This window comes from Lampris incognitus, chromosome 3, assembly GCF_029633865.1.
Source record: "Lampris incognitus isolate fLamInc1 chromosome 3, fLamInc1.hap2, whole genome shotgun sequence".
Lineage (NCBI taxonomy): Eukaryota > Metazoa > Chordata > Actinopteri > Lampriformes > Lampridae > Lampris > Lampris incognitus.
Genome location: NC_079213.1, coordinates 55,676,426 through 55,688,629, shown reverse-complemented (window position 1 = coordinate 55,688,629; position 12,204 = coordinate 55,676,426). Strand labels below are relative to the sequence as shown.

At 47.1% G+C, this 12,204-nt stretch overlaps 1 protein-coding gene across 1 annotated transcript in view; it reads right to left on the bottom strand.

Moving 5' to 3' along the window:
- ptprfa (protein tyrosine phosphatase receptor type Fa) overlaps nt 1-12,204 on the bottom strand; it is a 360,408-nt gene that overhangs the window by 229,958 nt on the left and 118,246 nt on the right. The window contains exon 6 of the mRNA XM_056277009.1: nt 4,773-5,042. Coding sequence (XP_056132984.1) covers nt 4,773-5,042 — 270 coding nt within the window. The remainder of the gene's footprint in view (nt 1-4,772; nt 5,043-12,204) is intronic.

The window sequence follows — 12,204 nt, the reverse complement described above, 5'->3', positions numbered from 1 at the left end:
GAGACAGTCGGTTCTTCTTCATGAACGGCGCTCCTCTGTTAACACGTTTATACAACCCTGTGTCGACCTTAACAAGCACCTGACATTCTTTATTTGCAGTGAAAAAAGCTGAAAAGACACGGCATCTGAAAACGAAGTGGATGTTTATTGTGAAGCTACAGGAGGGTTGGATTATTTAATAGTGTACCTGTCGGTGGTATTAATGTGGTTGTGGACAGGGCAGGTGTCCTTTCAGACTGGCAACAGGACTCTCTGGACCGACATGAAGATAAGGACTGTGCGCATGCTCTAAACTCGGTGATGATGGTGTCTTTGTGCCGTGGCAAAGGAACTATATGCAGTCAGTCCACTTTGTGATGAAACGGTGGCAAAACAGGGCTGCGGTACCGTCATGCTGGGTTGGGTTACAGGGCTGAGGTACCGCCGTGCTGGGTTGGGTTACAGGGCTGAGGTACCGTCGTGCTGGGTTGGGTTACAGGGCTGAGGTACCGCCGTGCTGGGTTGGGTTACAGGGCTGAGGTACCGTCGTGCTGGGTTGGGTTACAGGGCTGAGGTACCGTCGTGTTGAGTTGGGTTACAGGGCTGAGGTACCGTCGTGCTGGGTTGGGTTACAGGGCTGAGGTACCGTCGTGCTGGGTTGGGTTACAGGACTGAGGTACCGTCGTGCTGGGTTGGGTTACAGGACTGAGGTACCGTTGTGCTGGGTTGGGTTACAGGGCTGAGGTACCGTCGTGCTGGGTTGGGTTACAGGGCTGAGGTACCGTCGTGCTGGGTTGGGTTACAGGGCTGAGGTACCGTCGTGTTGAGTTGGGTTACAGGGCTGAGGTACCGTCGTGCTGGGTTGGGTTACAGGACTGAGGTACCGTCGTGCTGGGTTGGGTTACAGGGCTGAGGTACCACCGTGCTGGGTTGGGTTACAGGGCTGAGGTACCGTCGTGCTGGGTTGGGTTACAGGACTGAGGTACAATCGTGCTGGGTTGGGTTACAGGGCTGAGGTACCGCCGTGCTGGGTTGGGTTACAGGGCTGAGGTACCGTCGTGCTGGGTTGGGTTACAGGGCTGAGGTACCGCCGTGCTGGGTTGGGTTTTGCTGCTGTCAGAAGCCAAATGGATTTTTCGAGGTTGAACGCTGAGCAGGGTGCAGAAGCAGATCTGCTCAGAGACTGATGAGGGATGAAGCCCCGCAGCTTCAGCAGCAGAAATCTGCAACTCCAGCCTGGACATCACATTTGGACATGACGAGCATGTGGACCAGTGGCGGCAGCTGCTAAAAATTGGAGGGGGGGGGGGTCGCAATTTACCTTTGCGCAGCCCACCTGACAGCTGCTTTAATGTCCACACAGTCACAGAGTTATTAAGAAGGACAATGTAGCCAATAGTTTTTATCAGGGTTGGTAGACGGTGGATGATTGACAGTTGAGACGAGGCGTCATGGTGGAAGTAAACATGATTGACAGCCACGAGAATTGTCCAGTCACATTAGATCAAAAAACATTACAACAATACCAATTCACTGCCCATAAAAGTGGCAGTGTCTGGGGCGCACAGAACTGCGCCCCCTGGAAAACCTGAAGACACCAATCAGACAGCAGCCTCAGGTCACCTGCTCGCCACAAGTTTGAGGGCTTACATAAGGTATGGTTTGGCCGGCGCCCCTCACCCAGGAAGTATATGTATTCAGACAGGAAGTATATGTATTCAGACAGAAATCAGCCAAATATCATTTGAACCAATATTTAATGCTGCTCAGACTGAACAAGACTTTTATTTCATCATTATTTGCATTATACAACTACTTTATATTTAAACTGTTTCAGTAGATTTTCATCTCTTGATATTTGAAGGGGGTGGCGCCCCAGCGCCCTCTACTGGCCATCAGCCACTAACACAGTTACCCCACCGCCTGCTATTCATGGGTTTCACGTCATTTGAGTGGTGCGTCACACCGCCATCTTGAGGACCAACGGATGCCAAGATGCCTTCGATCGGTTGTGCTGTGAGTTGTGACCACAAAAAGTCACAAACAAATGGATTACAATTTTACAGAATCCCTAAAAACCATGATCATTGAAATTAATGGATCGCAGCGATCAAAAGGGACCACTGGATTCCCACAGAACACTCCAGGCTATGCAGCGAGCACTTTGTTTCGGGTAAGTATCTGACATTAGCTAGCTAACGTTAGCTAGCTGGCTACCGCGTTAGCTTCATAGCCTTGTAACAAGACAGTTTTGTTGCAAGGCTAGCTAGCTTCATAGATGTGTCCTGTGCACTGATGCTAATATGACATTTATCAACAGACTGTCACTTACCCTTCCTGTAAAGACGAGCAGTCTTTTCGTTTTTACATGATTCATTTTGACGTCCTTTACCCATCCTGCGGTGAAGTAGCGGTAGGCTTCAGTGCTTTTGAAGGCTTTCAGGGCTTCACCTGAGTATGGCGAGGGATTGTGGACGAGGTACACGTAAACGTCGTGAAACGTAAAATTAGGAAGATCTATAGCAGACTGAAGTGGGGTTAATTGGTCTTTGGATAGAAGATAAGGATCCAATTCGATTTTTTGCAGATAACGCTGCTTCTCCTCCGTGGTTAAGTGAGCGATTCTGGACAGTCTTTCAAACTTCCCGGGGACTGCGGTCCTTAAGATGGCGGTCATAGCAACAAAAACCACGTGACTGAAACCCATGAATACTTACATGCTGTCTTATTGTGTTTGTTTGCTGTCTTGTTGTTGTTTTGCTGTTATCTTGTGGTGTGCTGGGTGTGATATTAGAGGACCGTGATGGAAACAAGCCCTCGGGCTTCATTACGTCTTCATCCTCGGTGATATCGTATGTAATGACTGCAGGGCAGTGTTAGATGTGTTTTCTAATCATCAAAATAAATTAAATTCAGAATGTTGTTTATCATACAAACAGCCTCTTATTTTCTTCAGTACATCAAACAAATTCACAAGGTCTCTAATTAAAATAAGATGTAACATTCATCCATCCATCCATCCATCATCCAAACCGCTTATCCGGCTCGCGGGGATGCTGGAGCCTATCCCAGCAGTCATTGGGCGGCAGGTGGTAAGACACCATGGACAGGCTGCCAGACCATCTCACACATACACACACAGACACACACACACACACACCTGGGGCCATTTAGTACGGTGAGTCACCTGACCTACATGTCTTTGGACTGTGGGAGGAAATCGGAGCACCCGGAGGAAACCCACACAGACACGGGGAGAACATGCAAACTCCACACAGAGGACGACCCGGGATGACCCCCTAGGCTGGACTACCCCGGGGCTCGAACCCAGGACCTTCTTTACCGTGAGGCGACCGCGCTAACCACTGCGCCACTGTGCCACAAGATGTAAGTTGTTATTGTGTTATTAGTTCTGGGTATTCATGTGAGAGCAATAAGAAGCTTACTGGTTCATCATCTTAAAGCTTTCTAAGACAAGTCTCAGAATTACTCAATTGATTTTTTAAAAAAAATTTCCCCCCTTTTTCTCCCCAATTGTATCCGGCCAATTACCCCACTCTTCCGAGCCGTTCCGGTCGCTCTGACCTGCCAGATGAGGCGCTAGTGCAGCGACCAGGACATATACCCACATCCTGCTTCCCACCCACAGACACGGCCAATTGTGTCTGTAGGGACGCTCAGCCAAGCCAGAGGTAACAAGGGGATTCAAACCGGCGATCCCCGTGTTGGTAGGCAACGGAATAGACTGCCACGCTACCCGGACGTCCCCTCAATTGATGCTTTTAACGAGTGCATAAATCACTGGTCCTTTGTCATGCACATGTAAACTCCTTGGTCTGTAGCTGTGCAGCAGACACGCAGTTCCCTCTGCAGGAGATCAGACAGTGATCCTCCTGTGCCAGTTGCCACCCAGTAACACCAAAATGCGGCACAGCATTTTCATCACAGGGTCAAAAGTGTATTCAGAAAGTTGCACAGTCCGACACCAGGTACTTTGTACCATGAAAAAAAAAATCTCATCATTTTTGAAGCTGGCTTTCGATCTGGATGCAGCCAACACATTATCTTTCAGCATTCCATCTTCAAAGGTGTATCTGGAGGACCTGCAATGGAGGAACTGGAGGACCTGCAATGGAGGAACTGGAGGAACTGCAATGGAGGAACTGGAGGAATCATGAGAAGCACTGAAACCTGCTCTGCTGTTATTCTGTCGAGCTAACAGCAGGCTGATGTCCGCTTCTCCCATTGTTAACATGTAGCTATCATTCAAACACCTTGCACTCACATTTTCCATCCATATGATACACACATGCCCTGAGTGTCTGTTTTAATGTGTCACCTAGGCAACAGGTTCTGGTTTGACAGCAAGGCTCTCGGTCAGAATGGACAACTGATGAATGGCATAAGCACCTGAGCTGAAGGGGGATTTATGTTGAGTTTATTGTGCAGCCATGTTGTGAGCTACCCGGGACTGGAGTATTGTCAACATTACAAATTGTACTTTGTGTCTCCTATATCACTGTGTCCAGGGGTTGTGGATTTGAACTGAAGGGTCTTCTTGTGGAGCTTTTTCCATCTTGCTAAGTGTCCAATTTCAGATGAAGTTGCAATAGAGAATCTCCACCTTCTAGCACTCCCTAATCCTAGCACACACACTTAGGTGCAGATGTGCAAGCACACATACATGTGCACGCGTGTGCACGCACGCACGCGTGCGCACACACACACACGCACGCACACACACACACACACACACACACACACACACACACACACATACTGTAAATTCTCACCTTTGACAGTAATCTGGGCAGTGGTCTCAATCATGCCCAGGGAGGACATAGCTGTGCAGGTGTAGTTGGCAGACTGGCGGATGTTAGTGAGCTCCAGGACGTTTCGGCCAATCGGCATCTCCTCCTCCCTGGTCAGCTCTACCATGCCACTCATCCACTTCACATAAGGCATGGGGGCACCCACTGCCACGCACGTCAGGTTGACGCTGCCGCCCGGCATCACCTCGTGATTTGTGGGCGGGATTGAGAAACGGGGAGGCACACGACGAACTGCAGGGGCAAAGACAAGAAGACAGTGGATCCAGAAGAGCAGGAGAGAAGCGTTTGCTGCTGGAACAATGGGCGTATTCAGCTAACCTGGCTCTCACTAAGAATCTAAGTTTCCCTCTATCGTTGGTTAGATAATCTGACATTCTTGTGTAGGAAGTGGGGTTGTTGTGACGGGTCTAGTGTGTTGGTGTAGTGTTGTGTGCTGTCACGTGTCACTCTCAACCTTCACCGCTGGCTAGCAGAAATGCGAACAGGAGAGCTGAGCACATAAGTCTCTCCCTGCCAGTACATAGCCTCTCCAACAGCAAGCCCTAAGTAGCGCCTCCTCATGGCGACACACGGTAGCTGGATACACCTTGGACCCTGGCTGAACTACTAGGGACTCGGAGGAAGTCTGGCCCCTAGGTGTGCGGTACGCAGGCCCACCGGTGTGTGGATATTCCCTGATGCCCACGAACCAGCCCCCAGCTATGGGTTAAATAGTGCCCCCTGGGTACCTCGGGAGAGGAATAGGCTACGGGAGTAAACCCCTACACAACATCAACGTCTACAGTGCTGTTGTTTTGTGTTTTTCTTGCCCTTTTGTGTGTGTTTAAGTGGGAGAGTACTGCTGGCGTCATGTGTGGCTGCCGCTTCTCCCTCTCGTAGCCCCCCTTCCCATCCACCCCTGTATGTCTTCTCCCTCCCCCCTTCATCCTCCCCTGTATGTATGTGTTTTGTTTTTCTGTTGTCTTGTTTCACCCCCTTTATTGTAAAGTGGCTGAGTGTTAGAAAGGCGCTATATAAGTTTAATGTATTATTATTATTATTTATTATTATAACAGTGAAATGAGGCCTCAACATGTTTGTAACATCTAACAGTCAAGCTAGGTGGTACCTCTTGAACGTTAATACTGGTTTCGATGTTAAATGGCTAAGGGTATCTCTGCTACTGTTATGCCTTGGCCGTAGAAATCTGCCCCTGCTTTGGGATGCAGTATGTTCCTTATTGTACGACGTGGGAATTAGTATGATATTGTTCTGCATGTCCTGCATAGCCTCAAGATGCTTGTCCCGTGGCCTTACTGAGCCGGTCTTAGTACATGTGACTCAGACTGTCATTTTAGTATGAATATGAGCAGCTTACACTGTGGCTTAGAGGCTCCTGTAAGGGTTTCATCTCAGTTAAATTCTGGGGATGAGCTTATAAACTGTGTCTAACTGAGAGAAACTGGAAGATTTATGTCATCTCATGAAGTTTAAATCTCATCTCCACTTTTCTTTGGCTTTTAGTCTTAATATATTCATCCACAAGTCACGTTTAGGAAGCAGGTCTAATTAAGGGTGGGAATTACGTGCTAAAGAGTTTTCTGAAGTTAAAACAGAATTGGAAAGTGGTGATTTACACATTTGTGTGAACTATGATATGGACATCTTCACTAAGTTGTCTAGGACATTGCTTAGTGGTCCTGTGGCTCAGAGAAAGTTTGTTTTCTGTTCATAAAACAACTACATTATCCAAACGTCATGGGAAGAGGTAATCTTTGATATGCAAATGAGTGGCAATTAGATGGACTCCATTAAAGACCAGAGCCCCTGAGAAGAAGATATGGTGAGGAGGAGATATTGAAGGATCAGTGGGGATGGAATAGGGAGAGGAAGAGAGTAAGGAAGAGGGTGCAGAACAGGATGGCTTGGACAAGAAGCAGGATGGATGGAGGAAGAGGAGAAGAGGGAGAAGATGTGCAGGGTCTCTGGTCGGACCAGTGTTGGGCTTGGTTGCCAGTTTCAGAGTCTATTATATGCCCTTTTGAGTATTGTCGTTATACTGTTCTGTAAACCTCATGCACAATGCATGAGCGACAGACAGATAACTCCTCCCCCAATCACCACGATGACGACGACGTTCAGTTCAACTTCCTTTAATGGTGAATTAGAGGTAGGAGTTATCTGTCTGTCGCTCATGCGGGGCACATGAGGGTTACAGAACAGTAAAATGACAATACTCTCAAAGGCTGAAATGTAGCAGGATGTCGGGGAATACTGAAGCCATGAGGAGATGATCTGCCATGCTCTCTTTTATCCCCTACTGCGAACTACCGCGATATTACCTTGTTCCCCCGAGACTTCACGAGATGACTTCATCAGCACTGAGATCCCTTAAAGAGATAGTACGTACTGAACTCAACATTACATTACATTACATTACAGTCATTTAGCTGACGCTTTTATCCAAAGCGACTTACAATAAGTGCATCATTTAACGTAGGAAATCAGGAGAACTACTAGTCATCAGAGGTCATTAGTGCATCTTCTCTCTAAACAAGCATCTAAGAGCAAAACCAGTGCTAAAGTAAAAGTGCAAGAAAGATATTTTTTTGTTTGTTAAATGAGTGAATACAATAAGTGCTAAGAACAAGTAACAAGGTAGTAGTTTTTGAAGAGGTGAGTTTTCAACCTGCGCAGAAAGATGGGCAGTGACTCCGCTGTCCTGACATCAGTGGGGAGTTCATTCCACCACTGTGGGGCCGGGACAGAAAAGAGGCGTGACCGGGTCAATCGGCAGCAGGGGCCTCTGAGCAACGGGGCAACCAGGCGTCCCGAGGCAGCAGAGCGAAGTGGTCGGGCAGGGGTGTAGGGCTTGACCATGGCCTGGAGATAGGAAGGAGCTGTTCCTTTCACTGCCCTGTAGGCTAGCACCAGAGTCTTAAACTGGATACGAGCAGCTACTGGGAGCCAGTGTAGGGACATGAGAAGGGGAGTTGTGTGGGAGAACTTAGGGCGGTTGAACACCAGACGAGCTGCAGCTTTCTGAACAAGCTCCAGAGGTCTGATGGCCAACGCTGGGGCACCAGCAAGGAGGGAGTTGCCGTAGTCCAGCCGGGAAATGACCAGAGCCTGAATGAGCACCTGTGCCGTCTCGTTGGTGAGGAATGGGTGAATCCTCCTGATGTTATAGAGGAGAAATCTGCAGGAGCTAGGAACCAATGCAACGTTTGCAGCGAACGACAGTTGGTCGTCCAGGATCACACCCAGATTCCTTGCAGTCCGAGTTGGCGTCACCACGGTGTTGTCATGGTGATGGCCAGTTCTCGGTGCGGGCAACCTTTCCCCTGGAGGAACATCAGCTCTATCTTGTCCAGATTGAGCTTCAGGTGGTGTGTCGCCATCCACTCCGAGATGCCAGTCAAGCACGCAGCAATGCGTGTCCCTACTTGTGTGTCAGAGGGAGGGAAGGACAAGATCAGCTGGGTGCCATCGGCATAACAATGGTAAGAGAAGTCATGAGAGCAAATAACAGAACCCAGGGATGTCGTGTACAGGGAGAACAGGAGAGGACCTAGAACTGAACCTTGTGGAATGCCTGTAGTGAGTCTGCGAGGCTCCGACACGGATCCCCTCTATGTCACCTGGTAGGAGCAACCCATCAGGTAGGATACAAACATTGTGACACCCAGCCCCTCGAGGGTAGAGAGGAGGACCTGGTGGTTCTGGTGTCGAATGCAGCTGACAGGTCCAGGAGTATCAGGACAGAGGAGAGAGAGTTTGCTCTCGTAGCGTGCAGCGATTCTGTCATTACAAGGAGGGCCGTCTCAACTACACAAATGTCTTCCTCTTGACTGCTGACAGAAGGAAATCCATTCTGACTTGTTCAAAAGGATTCTATGGCTATTGTCTCTTTTTAAGGTTTTATTCAAACTCTGTATTTAGGCTTTTGTAAAATAAACCCAGACACGGGATGCACAAGCCAGTGCGTCCTTAGGGCCGGTCCCAAGCCTGGATAAATGGGGAGGGCTGCGTCAGAAAGGGCATCCAGCATAAAATCTGCCAAATCAAATATGCGGATGATAAATCAGATTTCCATACCAGATCGGTTGAGGGCCGGGTTACCAGTGACCGCCACCAGTACTGTTGGCCAGCAGGGTGCTGGTGGAAGTTATGCTACTGTTGGGCGAAGGAAAAGGAGAGGGGGAAGGCATGTCTAGAGGCAGCGGGAAAGGAGGAAGGGTAGTGTGGAGGTGAGTCAGAACTTATATTTTATACTGTGTTTGCTGTGTTTGTCTATGTCTGTCTTGCACTATTTGATGAAGCCGCAGCCCTTATTTCATTTATAACATGTGCCTACACATTGTTTTTAATGACAACACATTGAATTGAATTTAACTGAATTGAACTTGAATGTTGGCACTATGACTGGCAAAGGGAGAGAGCTGGCTGATATGATGGCGATAAGGAAGGTAGACACACTGTGCGAGCAACAGACCAGGTGGAAGGGGAATAAGGCCAGGACCATCTGAGGTGGGTTCAAATTCTTCTACCATCATGTGGATGGGAGGAAAAATGGGGTAGGGGTAATTCTGAAGGAAGAGTATGTCAAGAGAGTGTTGGAGGTGAAGAGAGTGTCAGACAAAGTGATGAGTATGAAGCTTAAAACTGAAGGTGTGATGATGAATGTTATCAGCGCATATGCCCCACAAGCTCGGTGAGAGATGGAAGAGAAAGAAGAATTCTGGAGTGAAGTGGATGAAGTGGTGGCAAGTGTACCCAAGGAGGACAGAGTGATGACATGGAGATGTTGGTGAAGGGAACGAAGGTGATGAGGAGGTGATGGGTAGATGGTCGTGGATTTTGCGAAAAGGAAGAAAATGGCTGTGGTGAATACATATTACAAGAAGAGGGAGGAATATAGGCTGATGTACAAGAGTGGATGAAGGTGCACACAGGTGGACTGTATCTTATGCAGGAGGTGCAATCTGAAAGAGATTGGAGACTGCAAGGTGGTGACAGGGGAAAACGTAGCTAGGCAGCATCAGATGGTGGTCTGTACGATGACTTTTGAGACCAAGAAGAGAAAGAGACTTAAGGCAGAGTTAAGAATCAAATGGTAGAAGGTGAAGAAGGAACACTGTTGTGTGGAGTTCAGGAAGGAGTTAAGACAGGTACTAGGTGGTAATAAAGAGTTGCCAGATGGCTGGGCAACTACTGCAGAAGTAGTGAGGGAGATATACCTTTATGCATGCTCAATAATCCAGGGAAGGAAATCACAGAGAGGTGAATCAGTTCTTCTGGTCACAATGTTTATTGAGAGAAACGTGTCATTACTCATCAAAGTGAACTCTTCAGTTTCAACTGACTGCAGGTATCTCACCCTTATAAACAATACAGTGACTGCAGGTACCCCACCCTTATAAACAATACAGTGACGGCAGGTACCCCACCCTTATAAACAATAGTGACTGCAGGTGTCCCACCCTTATAAACAATAGTGACTGCAGGTATCCCCACCCTTATAAACAATACAGTGACTGCAGGTATCCCACCCTTATAAACAATACAGTGACTGCAGGTATCCCCACCCTTATAAACAATACAGTGACTGCAGGTACCCCACCCTTATAAACAATACAGTGACGGCAGGTACCCCACCCTTATAAACAATACAGTGACTGCAGGTGTCCCACCCTTATAAACAATAGTGACTGCAGGTATCCCCACCCTTATAAACAATACAGTGACTGCAGGTATCCCACCCTTATAAACAATACAGTGACTGCAGGTATCCCCACCCTTATAAACAACACAGTGACTGCAGGTGTCCCACCCTTATAAACAATACAGTGACTGCAGGTGTCCCCACCCTTATGAACAATACAGTGACTGCAGGTATCCCCACCCTTATCAATAAAGTGGTATAACGACCCAAACCAATGGGTTTTTTTTTTATCTTGAGGTAATCCAATGATCCCCGTAGGTAAATTCTGCTCTGCATTTAAGCCATCCTAGCTGTTTAGCTAGGAGCAGTGGGCAGCTGCTGTGCAGCGCCCAGGGACCAATTCCAGTTCGTCTTGCTATGCCTGCATGTCTTTTTGATGGTGGGAGAAACCGGAGCACCCGGACAAAGCCCACCGCAGACATGGGGACAACATGCAAACTCCATACAGAGGACGACCCTAGATGACCCCAAGGTTGGATAACCTCAGGGTTCAAACCCCGGATCTTGTTGTGAGATGACAGCACTAACCACTGGGCCACCGTGCCGCCCAAATTTCATATGCAAATTGCCATGACCATTAACTAGAGTTAATGGTCATGTAGATTTAGTTCAGCAGTCATGTAGATTTAGTCCAGCAGTCATGTAGATTTATTTACAGCAGTCATGTAGATTTAGCTACAGCAATCATGTAGCTTTAGCTACAGCAGTCATGTAGATTTAGTTCAGCAGTCATGTAGATTTAGTTCAGCAGTCATGTAGATTTATTTACAGCAGTCATGTAGATTTAGCTACAGCAATCATGTAGATTTAGTTCAGCAGTCATGTAGATTTAGTTCAGCAGTCATGTAGATTTAGTTACAGCAGTCATGTAGATTTAGTCCAGCAGTCATGTAAATTTATTTACAGCAGTCATGTAGATTTAGCTACAGCAATCATGTAGATTTAGCCACAGCAGTCATGTAGATTTAGTTCAGCAGTCATGTAGATTTAGTTCAGCAGTCATGTAGATTTATTTACAGCAGTCATGTAGATTTAGCTACAGCAATCATGTAGATTTAGCTACAGCAGTCATGTAGATTTAGTCCAGCAGTCATGTAGATTTATTTACAGCAGTCATGTAGATTTAGCTACAGCAATCATGTACATTTAGTCCAGCAGTCATGTAGATTTAGTCCAGCAGTCATGTAGAGTTAGTCCAGCAGTCAGGTAGATTTAGTTCAGCAATCATGTAGATTTATTTACAGCAGTCATGTAGATTTATTTACAGCAGTCATGTAGATTTAGCTACAGCAATCATGTATATTTAGCTACAGCAGTCATGTAGATTTAGTTCAGCAGTCATGTAGATTTAGTTCAGCAGTCATGTAGATTTATTTACAGCAGTCATGTAGATTTAGCTACAGCAATCATGTAGATTTAGCTACAGCAGTCAGGTAGATTTAGTTACAGCAGTCATGTAGATTTAGCCTAGCAGTCATGTAGATTTAGCCCAGCAGTCATGTAGATTTAATTACAGCAGTCATGTAGATTTAGTTCAGCAATCATGTAGATTTATTTACAGCAGTCATGTAGATTTATTCACAGCAGTCATGTAGATTAAGTTCAGCAGTCATGTAAATTTAGCTTCAGCAGTCATGTAGATTTAGCTACAGCAGTCATGTAGATTTAGTCCAGCAGTCATGTAGATTT